The 21,488-nt window shown below is 41.6% G+C and overlaps 1 protein-coding gene and 2 long non-coding RNA genes across 4 annotated transcripts; all 3 read left to right on the top strand.

Annotated features, from left to right (window-relative positions):
* Positions 1–573: 573 nt before the first annotated feature.
* On the top strand, positions 574–796 carry LOC109941658 (uncharacterized). Its single transcript, XR_002264375.1, has 2 exons — positions 574–627; positions 747–796. It is a non-coding gene; the product is annotated as an uncharacterized lncRNA (long non-coding RNA).
* A 400-nt stretch (positions 797–1,196) lies between these two features.
* Positions 1,197–2,626, top strand: LOC109941616 (uncharacterized). Its single transcript, XR_002264280.1, has 4 exons — positions 1,197–1,239; positions 2,097–2,307; positions 2,394–2,444; positions 2,522–2,626. It is a non-coding gene; the product is annotated as an uncharacterized lncRNA (long non-coding RNA).
* Positions 2,627–10,546: 7,920 nt separating this feature from the next.
* On the top strand, positions 10,547–21,001 carry LOC100217300 (Transcriptional corepressor LEUNIG). Of its 2 annotated transcripts, NM_001359583.1 has the most exons (18): positions 10,547–10,967; positions 11,973–12,070; positions 12,194–12,303; positions 12,838–13,248; positions 13,346–13,431; positions 14,605–14,692; positions 14,799–14,874; positions 15,031–15,080; positions 15,472–15,768; positions 17,138–17,338; positions 17,901–18,131; positions 18,238–18,355; positions 18,739–18,848; positions 18,933–19,082; positions 19,170–19,334; positions 19,435–19,554; positions 20,042–20,248; positions 20,584–20,969. In NM_001359583.1, the coding sequence occupies exons 1-18, from the start codon at positions 10,936–10,938 to the stop codon at positions 20,728–20,730; spliced, it is 2,697 nt and encodes an 898-aa protein (NP_001346512.1). In that variant the 5' UTR covers positions 10,547–10,935; the 3' UTR covers positions 20,731–20,969. The 2 variants fall into 2 exon arrangements, with proteins under 2 accessions (NP_001346512.1, XP_035817226.1); XM_035961333.1 differs by lacking the exon at positions 10,547–10,967 and having other exon boundaries at positions 12,769–13,248; positions 20,584–21,001.
* The last annotated feature ends 487 nt before the right edge of the window (positions 21,002–21,488 follow it).

Below are 21,488 nucleotides of genomic sequence, written 5' to 3'. Positions count from 1 at the left end.
GGACATTCCAATCTTGTTAAGTTTTATGATGCTTGTGAGGACGCCCTTAATGTCTACATAATGATGGAGTATGTTTTTCTCCTTGCCTTTGCATAATATTGATCTATGTAAAAACTGTGAATATTGCATGTGTTGTTTATCTTGAAACAGCATGTATGATAGTGCTCAAAAGTCACATTGTCTACCTTAGGGTTGATGTTCTCTTGCAGCACATTAACATTATATGTAGAAAGACTTGCTAACTGTTACTATAGTCCTTCTCTTTCTAGCTAGATTAATGGGACGTTACATGATAACTGATGTTTTCCTTCACCTCTATTGATCAGGCTTTGTGAAGGTGGAGAACTATTGGATAGAATCTTGTCCAGATATTACATTTTCTTAAGAAATCATTTTGCGAACACCACTACAAGGTGTAGCTTTGGTACAGTACTATCTGTTTTTGCAGAGGTGGAAGATACAATGAAGGGGATGCAAAAATTATTGTTGAACAGATATTAAAAGTAGTTGCCTTTTGCCATCTTCAGGGTGTTGTTCACCGTGATCTGAAGCCAGAGGTATGTGATCTTCAGGGTGTTGCTGCACCTGCTGCTGTCTCAGTTCCAGAGGGGAAATCTGCAAAGAAGGGTAAGTCTTTTCATAGCTCTATTGTTGCAATGGAATAATTGTTGATTATGTTGTCTTGTTGATTTGTATATACCACACTTATCATAGTGTCACAAGAGTTTTTTAATCATAATGAGCAGGGAAGAGAAATGCAGAAGATGAGATTGAGAAGGCCGTGAGTGCAAAGAAGCAAAAGACTGTACCTGAAAAAGCTGTGCCGGTTAAGAAGCAGCCCCCTCCAAAGAAAGTTGAGAGCAACAACTCTGAGGAGGATTCTTCAGATTCTGAAGTGGAGGTGATATCACATTCTTCTCTTTTGGCTCATGTTTCTCCTTTAGTTAAAAATTATAAGCTATATGCTTGAACTCTGGAGATTGATTTGATTTACTATGTCACAAACCCACAATTGATTGTATGACAGTATTTTCATTGTTACTATATTCTGTGTGTTAGAAGAATCATCAATGATGTTCCTGTTTTGCCATTAGAAACTCATTGTTTAAGTTTGTGATTTGTAGCAGGTTCAGTAGTTGTGGTATGATTCCTTCATACCATGACTAAATGAAATTGTTTCCATATTTGTCTGTCCTTGCAGCTATGTTGCCCGGGCCATCTATTCCAGTGTTGTCACAGGTAATACATCTACATATGCCACTGGGTCACTTCTGATTACTTCATACCTAATTGTGGGAGGCGTGAATCATGTATTGCTTACAACTTTACATATAACCCTATAAATGCTTGTCAAATGGATGTTGTTCTCGCAATTTCTGTTTTTTACTTAGCATTTCTCGTTAGGTTGTTTTTTCATCCTAAGTACTTACATTAGATCGACACAAAGATGATTTTTGTAGCTATGATGATGTGTTTCCACATGCTTGCTTGTGTATTGTTTTCACTGATATATTAAATCATCATCATTATTATATAACAATTGTATAAGTTACAATTAACTTTTCCACCTTTGCTAGTGACATACAATCTTTCTAGGATGTAGTTATTTTTTGTATACATCCGTTGGATTCACCCACCTTCATGACTACTTTTCACGTGACCTTCCTATTAATTGTCTAACATGCTTGTCATCTTTGTGTAGTCCTTTCTGGTTTGGCAACTTATCTTATCTGCCCTCATCTTGGGAAGGAAATATAGAGCAAATCAAATCCTTGGCTGCTTGCTTGTTACAACTGGAGTAATTCTAGCAGTGGTCGGATGTGTACCGGAATAGTTGTTCTTATTTTGCTTACTCTTCTGATGCACTTCCGTAACAATCTCTAAATAATAATGAGTTGTTATCTATTATATTGTACACCATGTTTTTTTAAAATCTGGCATGCTCATGTAAAGATGATGCTCATTATCAAAGCTCCTGGTTCATTCTAGATACCGCTGATTGCATCTTAGGATCGACATACAATATAAGAGAATTTGCATATGCCATTCTAGATTTTGAGTTTCTCTTAGTCATCCTATTTTCTTGATGAACACAGTGGAGCCAGTAATGGTCCGATTCTCTTTGAAGTCAAATTCTTTTGGCCAGCAGTAATGATGATTTCAGCTGCATTTCAAGCTACTGCTTCCATTATCAAGGTTGAGTGTTCATAGTAGGTTGTGGTGGGATTTTCATGTTAATCCAGCTATATAGTTTTTTTTTTACTATTACAGGAGTTTGTTTTCATTAATGGTGCAAAACGCCTTGAGGTTCGTTTAAACCTCAGTTTTTTGTTGTCATTAATTTCCTGATATTGAAAGCATGAACTATAATTTGGTATCTTCTGTTTATATAGGGAAAGAGGCCTGATATATTTGTAGTCAACTCTTTTGGTTCTGGTTTCCAGGTAAGACAATAGAGATTCACTTCTTTCAATAATTGTTCCTTTTGCTCACTGAAAATCTTTGTTGTTGCACCATACAGGCACTTTTTATTTTCCTACTCCTTCCATTTCTCTCTAACTTGAAAGGGATTCCTTTTGCTGAACTCCCTTCATACCTAACCCATGGTGTTGCATGCTTTCTGAATGTTGGAGGGAATCTGAAGGGTGAGTATTGTTTCTCATATCACATTCAGGTGGTAAATAAGTGGAGCTTCTCATATTATATAATTTCAAATCTATGGTTAATTAGAGAAAAAAGTGTTGTTCTCATATCCTGCAGTGGCAAAGGTTATTTTCAGGGGGCAAAACTGATGGTTATAATTTTTTTCCATATTTGGCAGGTGTATTTTAGTGGTGGAGCTAACTTTGCGGACATATGTCTCAATTTTAGTGGTGGAGCTACGAACAACAATCCGATGTCCTGATCGAGAGCGATGGAGCTAATGTTTGAACTTGTGTATTTGAACTTGTGAACTACAAATGTGAACTATGGATGTGAACTTATGTGAATTTGTGAACTTATGTATTTGGACTTAATTATGTGAATTTGTGAACTTATGTATTTGGACTTGTGTGAATTTGTGATATGAACATATATCCATGTGTTTGAAATCTATATTGTATGTGATATTCTGTGTTGCATGTGATATTATGTGTGTCTAATTTTTCATTTCTGTATTTTTTATTTTTTTTTCTGGAAAAGAGTTAAGAACGTGGGTACCCACGTTCTTAAGGTTAAGAACGTGGGTACCGTCGAACTTAATGGGCAGCCCTCGCCGACCCACGCAGGACCCATAAGTTCGACGGCCACGTGGCCCCGTCGAACTTAACTGTAAGAACGTGGGTGCCGTCGAACTTATGGGAAAAAATTCGACGGCCCCCGTCGAACTTAAAAACCCACGTTCTTAACCTTAAGTTCGACGGTACCCACGTTCTTACATTTAAGTTCGACGGTACCCACGTTCTTAACCTTAAGAACGTGGGGGCCGTCGAACTTACTTCTTTAAGTTCGTCCAAAAATCGCCGTCGGCTATATTCGTCGGTAAACCCACGTTCTTATGGTAAGTTCGACGGCCTATTACATTAAGTTCGACGGTTTTTCACCCACGTTCTTTAACCAGTTTCTTGTAGTGTAATAGTGGATGATTATTCTCGCTTCACTTGGGTATTCTTTTTACAGGAAAAATCTCAAACCCAAGAGACCTTAAAAGGATTCTTGAGACGGGCTCAAAATGAGTTCGGCTTAAGGATCAAGAAAATAAGAAGCGACAACGGGACGGAGTTCAAGAACTCTCAAATTGAAAGCTTTCTCGAGGAAGAGGGAATCAAGCATGAGTTCTCTTCTCCCTACACCCCTCAACAAAATGGTGTAGTGGAGAGGAAGAATCGAACTCTATTGAACATGGCAAGAACCATGCTTGATGAGTACAAGACACCGGACCGGTTTTGGGCCGAAGCGGTCAACACCGCCTGCTACGCCATCAACCGGTTATATCTTCACCGAATCCTCAAGAAGACATCATATGAACTCCTAACCGGTAAAAAGCCCAACATTTCATACTTTAGAGTTTTTGGTAGCAAATGCTTTATTCTTGTTAAAAGAGGTAGAAAATCTAAATTTGCTCCTAAAACAGTAGAAGGCTTTTTACTTGGTTATGACTCAAACACAAGGGCATATAGGGTCTTTAACAAGTCCACTGGACTAGTTGAAGTCTCATGTGACGTTGTGTTTGATGAAACTAACGGCTCTCAAGTAGAGCAAGTTGATCTTGATGAGATAGGTAATGAAGAGGCTCCATGCATAGCGCTAAGGAACATGTCCATTGGGGATGTGTGTCCTAAGGAATCCGAAGAGCCTCCAAGTGCACAAGATCAACCATCCTCCTCCACGCTAGCATCTCCACCAACTCAAAATGAGGAAGAGGCTCAAGTTGATGAAGTAGAAGATCAAGCAAATGAGCCACCTCAAGATGATGGCAATAATCAAGGGGGAGATGCAAATGATCAAGACAAGGAGGATGAAGAGCAAAGGCCGCCACACCCAAGAGTCCACCAAGCAATCCAACGAGATCACCCCATCGACACCATCCTCGGCGACATTCATAAGGGGGTAACCACTAGATCTCGTGTTGCACATTTTTGTGAACATTACTCGTTTGTTTCCTCTATTGAGCCTCACAGGGTGGAGGAAGCACTCCAAGATTCGGATTGGGTGGTGGCAATGCAAGAGGAGCTCAACAACTTCACTAGGAATGAGGTATGGCATTTAGTTCCACGTCCTAACCAAAATGTTGTAGGAACCAAATGGGTCTTCCGCAACAAGCAAGATGAGCATGGTGTGGTGACAAGGAACAAAGCTCGACTTGTGGCCAAGGGATACTCCCAAGTCGAAGGTTTGGATTTCGGTGAAACCTATGCACCCGTAGCTAGGCTTGAGTCAATTCGCATATTATTGGCCTATGCTACTTACCATGGCTTTAAGCTCTATCAAATGGACGTGAAAAGTGCCTTCCTCAACGGACCAATCAAGGAAGAGGTCTATGTTGAGCAACCTCCCGGCTTTGAAGACAGTGAGTACCCTAACCATGTCTATAGGCTCTCTAAGGCGCTTTATGGGCTCAAGCAAGCCCCAAGAGCATGGTATGAATGCCTAAGAGATTTCCTTATTTCTAATGGCTTCAAAGTCGGAAAGGCCGATCCTACACTCTTTACTAAAACTCTTGAAAATGACTTGTTTGTATGCCAAATTTATGTTGATGATATTATATTTGGGTCTACTAACAAGTCTACATGTGAAGAGTTTAGTAGGATCATGACACAAAAGTTTGAGATGTCTATGATGGGGGAGTTGAAGTATTTCTTAGGATTCCAAGTGAAGCAACTCCAAGAGGGCACCTTCATTAGCCAAACGAAGTACACTCAGGACATTCTAAACAAGTTTGGGATGAAGGATGCCAAGCCCATCAAGACACCCATGGGATCCAATGGGCATCTCGACCTCGACACAGGAGGTAAGTCCGTGGATCAAAAGGTATACCGGTCGATGATAGGTTCTTTACTCTATTTATGTGCATCTCGACCGGATATTATGCTTTCCGTATGCATGTGTGCAAGATTCCAAGCCGACCCTAAGGAAGCTCACCTTACGGCCGTAAAACGAATCTTGAGATATTTGGCTTATACTCCTAAGTTTGGGCTTTGGTATCCTAAGGGATCCACATTTGATTTAATTGGTTATTCCGATGCCGATTGGGCGGGGTGTAAAATCAATAGGAAGAGCACATCGGGGACTTGCCAGTTCTTGGGAAGATCCTTGGTGTCTTGGGCTTCAAAGAAGCAAAATTCGGTCGCTCTTTCCACCGTCGAAGCCGAGTACATTGCCGCAGGTCATTGTTGCGCGCAATTGCTTTGGATGAGGCAAACCCTGCGGGACTACAGTTACAAATTAACCAAAGTCCCTTTGCTATGTGATAATGAGAGTGCAATCAAAATGGCCGACAATCCCGTCGAGCATAGCCGCACTAAGCACATAGCCATTCGGTATCATTTTCTTAGGGATCACCAACAAAAGGGAGATATCGAGATTTCTTATATTAACACTAAAGATCAATTAGCCGATATCTTTACCAAGCCTCTTGATGAACAAACTTTTACCAAACTTAGGCATGAGCTCAATATTCTTGATTCTCGCAACTTCTTTTGCTAGATTGCACACATAGCTCATTTATATACCTTTGATCATATCTCTTTTATATGCTATGACTAATGTGTTTTCAAGTCTATTTCAAACCAAGTCATAGGTATATTGAAAGGGAATTGGAGTCTTCGGCGACGACAAAGGCTTCCACTCCGTAACTCATACTTCGCCATCACTCCAAGCAACTCTCTATTCTTTGGGGAGAAATGAGCATCAAAGAAAAGGATTTCGTCTTTGGTATAATCTTAACTCATTTATTTATGACCAAAGGGGGAAGATAGCACTTCGAGGGCTCTAATGATTCCGTTTTTGGCGATTCATGCCAAAAAGGGGGAGAAATGAGCCCAAAGCAAAAGGACCGCACCACCACCAATTTCAAAAACTTAGTGCTTTCCAAGAAAATTTATCAATTGATATCATATTGTGTTCAAAAAGGGGAGAAAGTAGTATTTCAAAAATCTTACATCAAAACCCTCTTGAACACTAAGAGGAGGATTTAATTTAGGGGGAGTTTTGTTTAGTCAAAGGAAAAGCATTTGAAACAGGGGGAGAAAACTTCAAAATCTTGAAAATGCTTTGCAAAATCTTATTCATTCACCTTTGACTATTTGCAAAAAGAACTTTGAAAAGGATTTACAAAAGAGTTTGCAAAAACAAAACATGTGGTGCAAGCGTGGTCCAAAATGTTATATAAGAAAGAAACATTCCATGCATATCTTGTAAGTAGTTATATTGGCTCAATTCCAAGCAACCTTTACACTTACATTATGCAAACTAGTTCAATTATGCACTTCTATATTTGCTTTGGTTTGTGTTGGCATCAATCACCAAAAAGGGGGAGATTGAAAGGGAATTAGGCTTACACCTAGTTCCTAAATAATTTTGGTGGTTGAATTGTCCAACACAAATCTTTTGGACTAACTAGTTTGCCCAAGTGCATAAGTCATACAGGTGTAAAAGGTTCACACTCAGCCAATAAAAAGATCAAGTTTTGGATTCAACAAAGGAGCAAAGGGGCAACCGAAGGCACCCCTGGTCTGGCGCACCGGACTGTCCGGTGTGCCACCGGACAGTGAACAGTACCTGTCCGGTGCACCAGGGGACTCAGACTCAAACTCGCCACCTTCGGGAATTTCCAGGGCGACTCGGCTATAATTCACCGGACTGTCCGGTGTACACCGGACTGTCCGGTGTACACCGGACAGTGTCCAGTGCGCCAAGGGAGGTCGGCCTCAGGAACTCGCCAGCTTCGGAAAACGCCAACGGCTAGTCCGCTAAAATTCACCGGACTGTCCGGTGCGACTCCGAAGCAACGGTCATCTCCGCGCCAACGGCTCTCTGCCGCGCATTTAATGCGCGCTCTGCGCGCGCAGAAGACAGAATCGCCCATACTGGCACACCGGACATCAAACAGTACCTGTCCGGTGTGCACCGGACACCCAGGCGGGCCCACAAGTCAGAAGCTCCAACGGTCAGAATCCAACGGCAGTGATGACGTGGCAGGGGGCACCGGACTGTCCGGTGTGCACCGGACTGTCCGGTGAGCCATCAAACAGACAGCCTCCCAACGGCCACTTTTGGTGGTTGAGGCTATAAATACCCCAACCACCCCACCATTCATTGCATCCAAGTTTTCCACTTCCCAACCACTTACAAGAGCTAGGCATTCAATTCTAGACACAAACAAAGAGATCAAATCCTCTCCAATTCATCACAAAGCCCTAGTGACTAGAGAGAGTGATTTGCCGTGTTCATTTGAGCTCTTGCGCTTGGATTGCTTCTTTTCTTTCTCACTTGTTCTTGAGATCAAAACTCCATTGTAATCAAGGCAAGAGGCACCAATTGTGTGGTGGCCCTTGCGGGGAAGTTTTGTTCCCGGCTTTGATTTGAGAAGAGAAGCTCACTCGATCCGTGGATCGTTTGAGAGAGGGAAGGGTTGAAAGAGACCCGGCCTTTGTGGCCTCCTCAACGGGGAGTAGGTTTGCAAGAACCGAACCTCGGTAAAACAAATCTCCGTGTCTCACTTGCTTATTCGCTTGGGATTTGTTTTGCGCCCTCTCTTGCGGACTCGTTCCTTATTACTAACGCTAACCCCGGCTTGTAGTTGTGTTTATATTTGTGAATTTCAGTTTCGCCCTATTCACCCCCCCTCTAGGCGACTATCAGTGAGCATGGTGATGTCGTTCCCCTCGTGAGAGATCTTGAGGGTGTCCCATATCTGCTTGGCGTTGTCCAAGCCGCTCACCTTATTGTACTCTTCCCTGCACAAAGATGCTAATAGAACAGTAGTAGCTTGTGCATTTCTATGGATTTGTTCATTTATAAGCATAGGGCTATCCGAGCTATCAAATTTCATTCCATTCTCTACAATCTCCCATATGCTTGGATGGAGAGAGAATAAGTGACTACGCATTTTGTGACTCCAAAATCCGTAGTCTTCCCCATCGAAGTGTGGAGGTTTGCCAAGAGGAATGGAGAGCAAATGCGAATTCGAACTATGTGGAATACGAGAATAATCAAATGAAAAGTTCGAATTGACCGTCTTCCTGTAGTCGTTGTCGTCGTCCTTTTGGGAAGAAGTAGACTCATCGCTATCGTCGTAGTAGACGATCTCCTTGATGCGCCTTGTCTTCTTCTTCTTCCCATCTTTACGCTTGTGGCCCGAGCCCGAGTCAGTAGGCTTGTCATCCTTATGCTCGTTGACGAAAGACTCCTTCTCCTTGTCGTTGATCACGATTCCCTTTCCCTTAGGGTCCATCTCTTCGGGCGATTAGTCCCTTCTTGAAGAGAACGGCTCTGATACCAATTGAGAGCACCTAGAGGGGGGGTGAATAGGTGATCCTGTAAAAACTTAAGCTTATAGCCACAAAAACTTGTTAAGGGTTAGCACAATAATTGCCAAGTGGCTAAAGAGGAGATCTTGCACAATACGACAATCACAAAGAATTCAACACAGAGAAGACACGGTGATTTATCCCGTGGTTCGGCCAAGTACAAAACTTGCCTACTCCACGTTGTGGCGTCCCAACAGACGAGGGTTGCAATCAACCCCTCTCAAGCGGTCCAAAGACCCACTTGAATACCACGGTGTTTTGCCTTGCTTTTCTTTATCCCACTCGCGAGGAATCTCCACAAATTGGAGTCTCTCGCCCTTACACTTAAGATTCATAAAAAAGCACATAGTAAGGGAGGGAAGCAACACACACAAATCCACAGCGAAATGCGCACACACACGGCCAAGAATCGAGCTCAAAGACTATCTCAAAGTTCTCACAAGAACGGAGCTCGAATCACTTAGAATGACAAACGGATGCGCAAAGACTGAGTGTGGATGATCAAGAATGCTCTAAGGTTGCTTGGTATCTCCCTCCATGCGCCTAGGGGTCCCTTTTATAGCCCCAAGGCAGCTAGGAGCCGTTGAGAACAAATCTGGAAGGCCATCTTTGCCTTCTGTCGTCGGGCGCACCGGACAGTCCGGTGCACACCGGACACTGTCCGGTGCCCGATTTCCTTCCTTAAACAGCGCAGTCGACCGTTGCAGATGCGGAAGCCGTTGGCGCACCGGACATGTCCGGTGCACACCGGACAGTCCGGTGCCCTCTTCCGACCGTTGGCTCGGCCACGTGTCCCACGCAGATCGCGCGGTCGACCGTTGGCCCGGCCGACCGTTGGCTCACCGGACAGTCCGGTGCACACCGGACAGTCCGGTGAATTTTAGTCGTACGCCGTCAGCAAATTCCCGAGAGTGGCTTCTTCGGCCGAGGCAGCCTGGCGCACCGGACACTGTCCGGTGCTCCAGACCGAAGCAGCCTTCTGGCTGTACACATCCAACTTATTTCTTTTCTTTTTTTTCTTCCTGTTTCCAATACTTAGACAAGTATATTAGTACACAAAACCAATGTGCTAAGACTTATAAACATACCTTTGTTCTTGATTTGCACTTTATTCATCCATGTCATAAATTCACATTTAAGCACTTGAGTTGGCACTCAATCACCAAAATACTTAGAAATGGCCCAAGGGCACATTTCCCTTTCAAGTAGAGATGTGATAGGAACTAAACTCATCACACAATATCATAAGCCTAGTTATATAATTTTTAATCAATTTATAAAAAACGTACTACTAGTATCTACATCCCAAGTTATTATTACCATCAGATTTGCTATAAAACATTATTCTATCGTAAAAGTATTTGGTTTCATAAATATTAATGGTCTATTGGTCTGTAATTTTAGTAAATATTTTTTTGATAAATAAGTATTTTTCACACAGAAGTTACAAATATTAATCATTTTCTATGTACGGTCCCGACATTGTATTTTAGCTCCCACGTCGCGTCACGAGGCCCACCCTTCCCCGGTCTCTATTCCCCAATTGCCCCTCACCTCCATTACCTTCCCCGTCTCCCTCGTACATTCGACATTCCCCTTCCCCTGCCATTCGGTCCCGCTCCCGCCGCCTCCGCCGCGATTCCACTCTCCCTTCCGCCTCCGCCGCGATTCCACTCTCCCTTCCGCCTCCGCCGCGATTCTTGTCTCCCTTCCGCCTCCGCCGCTTACCGCCGCGGCCACGCCGCAAGCGTTTCGTCTCGGGATCCCCACTTCGTCTCGCTCGAGCGGTAGAGCCACGCTCCCACCGCCCAGGCGTCCGCCGCGGAGGCGTCGGTGGCCTATCTGAGCAGGCTCTCCTCGTCGGGCTTTTTTGCTTTAGAGGGAGAGACTTCCTGGTCGGCGCGCCGCGAGAAGAGCACCAGCCATGTCGCAAACTAACTGGGAGGCGGACAAGATGTAAGGATTTGGTTTACCACTTCACATGAGTATTTTTTATGCACGTGTTTACCGTTTGATTCTCGGTGTCTTTAGCTGGCGTGATTTTGCTTTTTTTGGATGAATTTTCTGTGCTATTATCATGGTCGCGGGCACGGGTTGCAGAGGTCGTGTTTGGCCGCTAGGGTTTCGCGATACCTCCTTTTTAATTTCATTTCAGCGTTGTTTTTCTTTCTAGCTCGTTCTCGAGGAGATCTGATTTGAGGATTGACCCATGTTGAGACAGATTTGCCGAGTTTTAGCAGAAATATCTACATTTTAACCGAAGATTATGGATATTAATGGATATCCAGTAGCAGTTCTGGTTGAACTATTAAGCATCCTGGAAGAGAGGATCTCAATTCGGTTGCTGGGATGTGGGTTCCTACGGCAGAGGAACCCTTTCACCTTCTACGAGCGGATGGTAGTGGTGCAGATTCGATTCCGCTTAGACCTTGATAGTCTGGTTTGACAGAACGTCTTAAGCTCAGTGTTCGACCACTTCGTGCTAGGGCGGCTATTGCCACTGCAAGATGGAGATGGTACAGATAGCGCAGCTAGGAAAGGGGCCGTTTTAGTCCGGGGTTATATTACACTATCTCTAATACTGATAACAATTTTTTGGAAAGCATATTTAAACTAATGATACATTCTTAATTGAATTAAAAGGTTACTGTCAGTGAATGGAAATATGATTGGCTGAACACTGATGGTCAGAATCATTTTAGCTGACAATTTACTTCCAAGGAGATACAAAATCAAATGAACAAAACTAGTTATGTCAATCTAGCATTAATGTATTTTTGAAGTCATGACAATTTCCAGATTATCTGTCTAATGCAGTAATACTGTATTAGTATGCATTCCTTTTATCTTAATTCTTTATGTTTATTAGCTACCTATTCATATTCTTCTTGAAACAGCATCTTATGATTGATTATTTCCTTCAATCCTCTATTTTGACTATTTGGCTACTTCGTGAAACAGGCTGGATGTATACATATATGATTATTTTATGAAGAGAAATTTGCAGGCAACTGCAAAGGCCTTCCAAGCAGAGGGAAAGGTCTCTTCGGATCCAGTTGGTATGCATTTGTATGCAAGTTGTCTGGAGCTACTTTTTTCTTGGAGTTCTAACAGCCTGTGTTCTCTGTCGTTTGTCAAGAGTATTATTTACTTCCCCCAAAACTGTTCTCTTTTTTTTTCAGCAATTGACGCACCTGGTGGATTTCTTTTCGAGTGGTGGTCGGTTTTTTGGGATATATTCATAGCAAGAACTAATGAGAAGCATTCAGATGTTGCAGCCTCATATATTGAGGTAAACATTTTTTTGCATTTAATTGTCCTTTCTGTGATCAAATTTTATTTAACGTGTGCCCGTTTGACCTATTTGCTTCTTTTTGTAAGTCCTTCAACAAAGAGTATATTATTTTGTGCTTGTAAAAGTACACCTAGATTTGCGAGTATTTTTCAATGCAATTTTTAGTTCTACACATATAACTTAATGTTTTCAAACTAAATAGCTTTTAAAAGGTTATTAATGTTTGTAGTTTTAAAGTTTGGCTATAAAACTTATCCTAAACGATATGTTTTTATGACCGGAGGGTGTGGCTTTTGCTAATCAACTGTTTGGTCTGTGGATCAGTTTCTGTTCATGGCATACATTTATCTTTGTTTTCTTTTGGTATACATGTCTGGTTTTGCACCTTTTTCTCTCCTAGGACATGTTGTTACCTAAGGATTGAAGTTTATAAATCGTGATCTGTCTTTGCTGCATCAATAGACATGAGTGTTGGCAGGGTTTGCTGTCCTAGCAATACTAACCCAGGTACAAATGAGCACATTATTCCAGACTCAGCTCATGAAAGCCAGGGAGCAACAACATCAACAGCAGCAACAGATCCCTCAACAGAGGCAGCAGCAGCCACAGCATATACAAATGCAACAAATGCTGTTGCAAAGAGCTGTGCAGCAGCAGCAGCAGCAGCAGCAACAACAACAACAACAACAACAACAACAACAACAACAACAACAACAACAACAACCTCAGCAGCAGCAGCAGCAGCAGCTGCAACAGCAACAGCTGCAACAGCAGCGTAGAGATGGTTCTCATCTTCTCAATGGTTCTGCAAATGGAATTTCTGGAAACAATCCTTTAATGCGGCAAAACCAAAGTACTGCAAATGTTATGGCAACAAAAATGTACGAGGAAAGGTTAAAGGTACCTTCCGAGAGAGACTCTTTGGAAGAGGCATCATTGAAGGTACACCATTAGATAATACCTAGTTTTATTGTACCCTTCAGATTACTCCTTACCATATAGTTTTCATTCTACTGTAACATGTTAAGTCTGGTTGCAGCAAAGGTACGGAGAGAATGCTGGGCAACTACTTGATTCAAATGAAGCATCATTGTTGAAAGCAGCTTCAAGCGCGCAATCCTCAGGGTACTTGCTGAGCCTGTGAATAATGAAAATACTGCAACAATATTTTTACTCCATGTGATATAGCAGTATAGCACAAGGCAGTACCTGATGAGATTTATTAAGAAGAAAATAGTGTGTTAAAAAACTGAAGCAACTGGGTCTCCTCCCTGTGTTCTTAGAGAATTACATCCTAATCCACAGTAAACAGAATGGATTGCACCAGAGCTTCCATGTATTCAGTTGACAAGTTTATGGATACATGGAATGGTGTGATCCATGGTTTTTAAGGCGTCTCCTAGGCGACGCCTAGGCGTCCAGGCGCTCACAAACTCTGGATGTCCACCATCACCATGCAGAATGAGACACGGAGGAAGGGAGGAGGGAGAGGAAGATGAGGGAAAGCGTTCCAATGTTGATTTCGCGGGGAGAGTGGGTGTCGATCTGGATGGGGAAGTGGTGGTGGTACTGGAGGGAGCTTGAAGGAAAGGGCGGCGGTGCTGGATGAGCGGCGGTGTCATGTCCCAGCGACGGCTTTGGAGGGAGCTTGAAGGGTAGGGGAGAGCGGCGCTGGAGCTGGAAGCAGGGCGGCGGCGTGGGGAGTTTTTTAGCTGAGAAGTAGGTCAAGACAGGGATGGGAGAGATGGGCATATGGGCTGGGATGGTGGGCTGTCTAAGTGGGCTGGCAGCCCTTCTCCCTCCCTCTCTTTTTCTTTTCCCCCCTCCATCCTGCTGCCATTTTATTGCTTCATATGATAATAAGGTGTCGCCTTGCCATCGCCTAGGCGTCCGGAAGGTGGTGGAACGCCGCACCTCGCCTTAACGCTTTAAGAACTATGGTGCAACTTATTTAGTCGTTTCTTGTTGAAAGTTTGGATTTTACTTCGCTTGTTTCCCTTTTTTTCTTAAATTGTTCCAGAGATAAATTGGACTAACGGCTTTGTTTACTGGATGTGGTGCTTGTGCAATTTGGTTTCATGGTGGAAACAGTATTTTTTTTTCCGAAAACAAATAGTTTTGTTATGTATTGCACCCCTTAAGCACTTCGTTTTTATAAGTTATATACTTCACGGTGAACAGTTTTTTTTGTAACTTTGCTTCGAACAATTCTCTCATTGAACGTTCTTATTTTTTCTGTATATGACACCTTTTTTATTAAAATATACTCTTAGCGAGTTAAAATGTCCCTTTTTATAGGCAAATTTTGCATGGAACTGTTGGTGGCTTGTCAGGCACTCTGCAACAAGTTCAGGCCAGGAGCCCTCAACTTCCTGGTCCTGCTCAGGCTAGTCTTTTTTGGTACCCTGGTTTGTCTTGTTTGATCATAGTGTCCTCCACACTTGGAGAGAAAAGTGAACTATTGTTCCTTATTGTATTCATATTATTAGCAGGGTATCAAGACAGAGATTAATCCCATTCTGACCCCCAGAGCTGCAGGCCCAGAAGGGTCATTTATAGGTGCTCAAGGTTAGATCTATTCCCTGGAATTATTGTCTGAACTGTCAACTATTTTTGGCTTCAACTTTAGTGGTTCTCAGCTTTGCAGTAAAAAAATGTGCTTGGCGTATTCAACCTTGTCACATGATAGTCTTCCTGTGGCTAAACTGGATGTGACCTTAACAGGATCTAATCAAGCTGGGAACAATTTGACTCTGAAAGGATGGCCACTCACGGTAATGGGTGAAATTTATACTGCTCTTATATTTCTTCATCACCTTGCATGCAGGTTGCAGGGTACAAAATATGTTCCTGTTGAAGGCTCAGACCTAAGTGCTTTATTTTTAAACTGCCTGGCTTGAATTTTCATTAAACTTGAACTTTCGAAATATAGAAACTAAAAACTTGCCTCAGGTGTTATTTTTTCCTAGTCTTTTAAGGCAACCTCTTATTCTCTTCTGAGATTAGGGGGTTGTGTTGCATGGGACCATTTCTTTCTCTTGTTAATATGAAGATATACACATGTCTTCTTTGTGTTCGACCAAAGAATAGTAGCTAATGGCACCTTCTGTTTGGGAGTTGCTACCACACACTATCTTTTGACCACTTTGTGCTTTATTTTTACAGGGACTTGAGCAACTTAGGTCAGGAATTCTTCAGCAGAAGTCGTTTATACATAATCAACAGCAATTGCAGCAGCAAATCCAGATGCTGACTCCACAGCAGCAGCAGCAGCTTATGCTGCATGCTCAGCAAAATATGTCTTCACCAACATCTAGTGATGTCGACAACAGAAGATTGAGGATGATGCTAAATAGAAATGCTGTTCTTGGCCGGGATGGGCAGACAAACAGTGGTAGTGATATTATTCCAAATATTGGCTCTCCTAGTCAAAGTGGTGGCGATATAGATATGCTTATAAAGGTATATCTTTTTTACTTCTGCCTTTTGGCTCTTCATTTTTCTCCAACTAGTGGCAAGCCTTTTTACTAGTGGACTTAGGCGAAAGGGCCTCTAGCGTAATGGTTAAGGCTTCCGAGTAGCACCTCTAGGTCCTGGGTTCGATCCCCCTCGGGGGCGAATTTCTGACTTGGTTAAAAAAAACCCATCGCTGTGTCCCGCTCGCTCCCGGGTTACGTCATGCGCGCCACCCTCCGGTTGGGCCGTTGCAAAGTGGGCGGTGACGGCCCGCTAGTGATGGTGGGCCAGGGTTCGGGGATTTTCTTGTTTCGGTCTCTTCTTAATATAATACTGGGAGAGTGGTCTTTCCCTCCCCGGCCCAGTTTTTTACTAGTAGACTTAGAGTTGTATGACAGTAAATACTTGTCATGCCTTCTGAGCTTCTTACCTTATGGTACAAGCAAACCTGTAGGATGGATCATGGGCTCCTTGCTTAGATGGCACTTTGTACTAATCTGATCAAAATGAACATTGTGAACTTTCTTTCAGTATGAACAAAATTAACATATTGCATACTTTTTTTTAACTCCCATCCCGAAATATGTGCCATGATTTGACTTGATGTGGCCTTCGAGATCATGCATTGACTGCTAATTCTTCTTATAATATATCATTTGTAGCAACACAACTTCGATCATTAGAGAGTACTAAATACAAATATAATGTTACCACTTCTGTAGCAAGTTTTTCATATGATTAAACTAATTGTTGTTAAAGAAATAACAGACTATTGAAATATGTGCGTGCCTTATTTTGGGATGAAGTATATAATTTAAATTTGTTAGAAACTGTAATCGGTATGTTGCTACTTGCAGCAATTATTTTCTTGTCTTCTAAATTTCATTTCCAAACCTTACTTTCTAGAACGGAGTTGAATATAGTTGACCTTGTTTTATCTTTTACTAAATTTGTGTCTTAGCTTCTTCAATGCACAAATTGGAGCATGGGTCATTTAAATTTGTCCTCTAAGTGTATTATGTTTAAAGTTATTTAAATTTTTATGTATTTATTTGTCACTTCGCAAAAGTTGAAACATCAAATTTTCTTTTGACATAACAAAGCAATAGTCATTATTTAAAGTTCCAATGAAACGATCCTGTGCTTTTGTTGTTAAGTCTTCAGTTTATCTCCTTATAAACTTAATTTTGTTCTCATTATGTGCTTGTTTCCCTTGTGATTATGCATATACGTGACCAATGCGTGAACTGCTGTTATATGTACCTCTGAAGCCGCAACATCCATAAGCGTCCTCCTGGCATGAATGCACTCCTTCACATTAGTTTTCTAGCCCTTTTCTGCTGCCATGTTCTTATACATATTTTCTGTGTAGTAGAAGAAACTTGCTCAGCAGCAGCAACTATTACAACAGCAAAGCAATAGCCAACAGCTCCCACAGCAACATCAGCTTCAGCAACCTGCTGTCTCTAGCCAGCAATCTCAAAGTTCAAATCAACATCTTCAACAAGAAAAGCCAGGAATTGGAAGTATGCCTGCTGATGGGGGCATACCAAATTCATTTGGGGGAGCTGAACAGGTATGTGTCAGTTGTGTTGTATACCTGCGATGCTTTCTATATTCCATTTTGTATGGATGTTCAAACCTAACATTCTACTATACTATTTACAACATGCATATTATCTGGGCTAGTTGTTTGGTTGTTTTTTTTGGAATTTACCTGCTATGTATTTCTCCTGGACTCATGGCTTATCAAATATACTTTGCCTTGAAAAAGAAAATTGTCAAATACGATGAAGCTCATATCATATTGCTTTTGGGTTGAAATTGCTCCTGGGCTAAATTTCCCTCTGTGAAATGATCATATGTGTGCACCTTTATGATAAACTCTGTGATGCATCCACTTTGTAGAGCTCTCGACCTGATTACCTATCTCCGTTTTATGTTCATCTGGTGTTCCAACATCACATTGTTGTCTTCTGTTCTTTGCACTGCAGTTGATTTGTCCTATTTTTTTGGAATCATATTGCTTGTTGACCGACTGTCTTTTGTCTCCCTCACTGTTACAACATTCGTCTTAGAACTTAGAACTACCCACTGCTTTAGATTGGCAAAGTGAACCTGTACTGTTTCTGGTTCAGACAGCAAAGAAGAGAAAGAAGCCAGGCTCATCCTCTGGTAGAGCTAATAGTTCAGGCACAGCCAATACTGCTGGTCCCTCTCCAAGTTCTGCACCATCGACACCTTCCACTCATACACCAGGAGACGTGATGTCTGTGCCACAGCTGCAGCAGAATGGCGGTTCAGCTAAACCCATGGTAATGTTTGGCTCTGACGGAACTGGGAGCTTGACATCTCCAGCAAACCCATTGGTATGCACATATATTTGTGTATTATGAGATACATCTCTTTTTTGTTTAGTACTTTAGTCAAATCTAATCATGATGGTATCATAACAGAAACCTTTTTTCTTTTCAGGATGATGTTGACCGCTTGCTAGAAGATGGCTCATTGGATGATAATGTTGAATCTTTTCTATCACAGGATGACATGGATCCTAGGGACAACTTGGGGCGATGCATGGATGCTAGTAAAGGTATGGTTTTGTTTCCTTGTGATACATGGTTTGATTTTAACTTGTCCTTGTGAGAGCATGTTTTTATCCATGACATAGATATTTTATTTATGGCTTGCTGTAAATGAAGCAATGTTAACTTTATTTTTAAGATTTGTTTTGCTCTGAGAAATATTTGTCATTCATCTGTTCACTGGTTAGATAAGAAATATTTCTTTAGCAGATTACTATTTCTAATAATTTACTCTATTATTATCTTAGCTGCTTGTCATTTTACACAATTATTTCAAAGGATGTTAAACTTGTCTTGGATGTATAAAGGCAAAATGTAAGAAAGCATAATTTTGTTTCATTGCATTATTTTTGTTTGTGTTCAATCCTTGGTGAAGAGTTGTTTGTTCTAGGGTTTGGTTTTTCTGAGGTTGCCAAAGCACGCGCAAGCACAGCCAAAGTTGTCTGTTGCCACTTCTCAGCTGATGGTAAACTGCTTGCTACTGGTGGTCATGATAAAAAGGTGTGATCACTACCAGTCTACCACATAACTATCATTTCACAATTTTTAGAGAGAGCTTAAATTACTCACCTGTTCTTTGTACAGGTCACTTTGTGGTGTACAGATTCTCTGAACCCTAAATCTTATCTGGAAGAGCACTCGTTTCTTATCACTGATGTTAGATTTAGCCCAAGCATGTCACGCCTTGCTACATCCTCCTTTGACAAAACTGTGCGGGTTTGGGATGCAGATAATGTATGCCCTTCATTAGTTTCCTGGCAATACTGCATCAGGTGTCCCACAGCTCGGAACACTAATGTCTAATTGTTTCTTTACGTGCAGACTGACTATTCACTACGAACTTTCACGGGCCATTCAGCAACTGTTATGTCACTTGATTTTCATCCAAATAAAGAGGATATGATATGCTCCTGTGATAGTGATGGGGAAGTGCGCAGCTGGAGCATAAATAATGGTAGCTGTTTGACATGTGTTAAGGTGTTTAAGGTACACGGCTATCTTTTATATTTCATGGGGTCATCTGCTTAATCATTAAGATTTTCTATGATCATGATTTTCTTCCTCAAATCATATTTTGTCATCCCAGGGAGGTGCTACTCAGATGAGATTTCAACCTCGTAAGGGAAAGTATCTAGCAGCGGCCTCAGATAAAGCTATCTACATACTTGATGGGGAGACACAACATGCTTGTAGAAGTCCCTTGCAGGTTGGGTTACCAAGGATCACTACTTAAGTCTGCCAAGGATCTATTTGCAAGTTACTATAGTTACATGCAATTTATGACGTGCATAATTAGCTTCTTTCGTACCCCGTATGTTCCAAATCGTATGCCATTTTGGCTTTTCTAAGTATATAAGTTTGCCATGCATCTAGATATTTGCTTGTGTGGATACAAAGTAAAAAAACTATGTATCTAGAGAAGTCCAAACGACTGCAATTTGGACCGGAGGGTGTAGTATATATTTGCCAACTGTGATGGCCATTCTTGATTCATGTACATGGTGTTGAAACAAGAATAAGGTTCATTAAAATTTCTCTGAGTTCCACTAGCTCCACTAGCTTGGTGCAGTGAGCTGAGACTAGACATGCTAGTTTTACGATACTGAATTTCATTTGATTTAAAATGAGATCTGTTTTGCATTTGGCAACAAAACTGAGTATCTAACTGTAAAGGTCTGTTCTCAAATGTGTAGGGGCACAATAAGAATATTCAATCGCTTTGTTGGGATTCTGCTGGCGAATATCTCGCTTCTGTCAGTGAAGACTCGGTCAGAATATGGTCATTCAGTTCTGGACGTGAAGGTGAATTTGTGCATGAATTGAATCGCAGCGGAAATCAATTCCACTCGTGTGTTTTCCACCCAACTTATCAGTCATTGCTAGTGATTGGTTGTTACGAGGTAAGTTCCCTAGTTGTGTAAGGGCTTGTTCGTTTTGCTCTCGATTCATGTGGGTTGGGTGTGATTGGGTGGATTTAAATCTCAAACAAGTTAAAATCTTTCATCATTTTTTCCAATCTCATCCAATCCACATGTGGTAGTAATAACCAAACAAGCCTTAATAATTTCGGGAGCATAATCATAGTCCTTTATAATTAGGGCTGGTTTGGTGACCAGGGGATTAGAGTTGGTCCATGGAGGCAATTCCTTGGTCAACAATGCGCATGACGGATTTAACTTTACCATCAGTCCTCAGTGAGATGGATTTAACTTTACTTCTATTTCATGTTATGCAGTCTTTGGAACTTTGGGACATAAGGGAGAAGAACACCATGACCTTCAACAATGCGCATGACGGTTTGGTTGCAGCCCTGGCATCATCCAGTGCTACAGGGAAGGTTGCCTCAGTAAGCCATGATAGAACTCTCAAGCTCTGGAAATGACTTTATAATAGCGATCGGTGTGAAGACGATTTTCTACCAAAAATGACCACATGACGCACATGACGAAAAGGTAGCTGACAAGATACTCTGGAGCCGCGTGGGCTCAAGAACTAACGGTGGTTTGTGTTGTGGTTCTTGTATGCTGTTCAATATGCTATTGAAGTTTGTAACTCCTAATAGAAACGTTCAGTCAAGACTCCAAGATTGTACCTCGGACAAGTAGCAAATATTTATTCCCCAAAAAAATCTGCATTTTGTTTTTTACCGTGTATTTTAACGTCGCCGAGCCTGTTTGGAAGCTAGTTTTAATGTTTTGCAAAATTTACGTGGACTAAAAAAATGCCTGGATTAAGAAGGCCAGCACAGATGGAGCGATCCGACGTGTGTCGATTGAGCACTGCTCCGTTCATATGATATTCGCTTTATGTTCACATGATTTAGTCGTTTTATTTGTTTTGATACACGATGTTTCATAAGATTTACAATATTAAACTGAAGCTACTAGATTCATCATGATTTAACTAACTAGATGAGTACCCGTGCGTTGCAACGGGAATATATAAATAACATAATAACTTATATATAAAATGTGTCTTGTATTGTTATACAAAATATTTCATAATCCATTTGTAATCCTAGTCATACATAAATTTTGTTATTTTAATTTAGTTGTTTTACTATTCTATTGCAACCATCAATATCATGCAGACTTTGATATATGTCACGATTTGCATGGTCTCATCATTGAAGAGCACATG

Source organism: Zea mays, chromosome 8 (assembly GCF_902167145.1).
Source record: "Zea mays cultivar B73 chromosome 8, Zm-B73-REFERENCE-NAM-5.0, whole genome shotgun sequence".
Classification (NCBI taxonomy): Eukaryota; Viridiplantae; Streptophyta; class Magnoliopsida; order Poales; family Poaceae; genus Zea; species Zea mays.
Note: the sequence above shows the minus strand (reverse complement) of the source record. Positions and strands in the feature narration are given on the sequence as shown.

Coding starts and splice junctions, on each gene's coding strand:
- LOC100217300 (NM_001359583.1), top strand. CDS start 10,936: ATGTCGCAAACTAACTGGGAGGCGGACAAGAT. Junction 12,304..12,837: donor TTGCAGCCTCATATATTGAG/GTAAACATTTTT, acceptor ACATTATTCCAG/ACTCAGCTCATGAAAGCCAG. Junction 18,132..18,237: donor CATCTCCAGCAAACCCATTG/GTATGCACATAT, acceptor TTTTCTTTTCAG/GATGATGTTGACCGCTTGCT.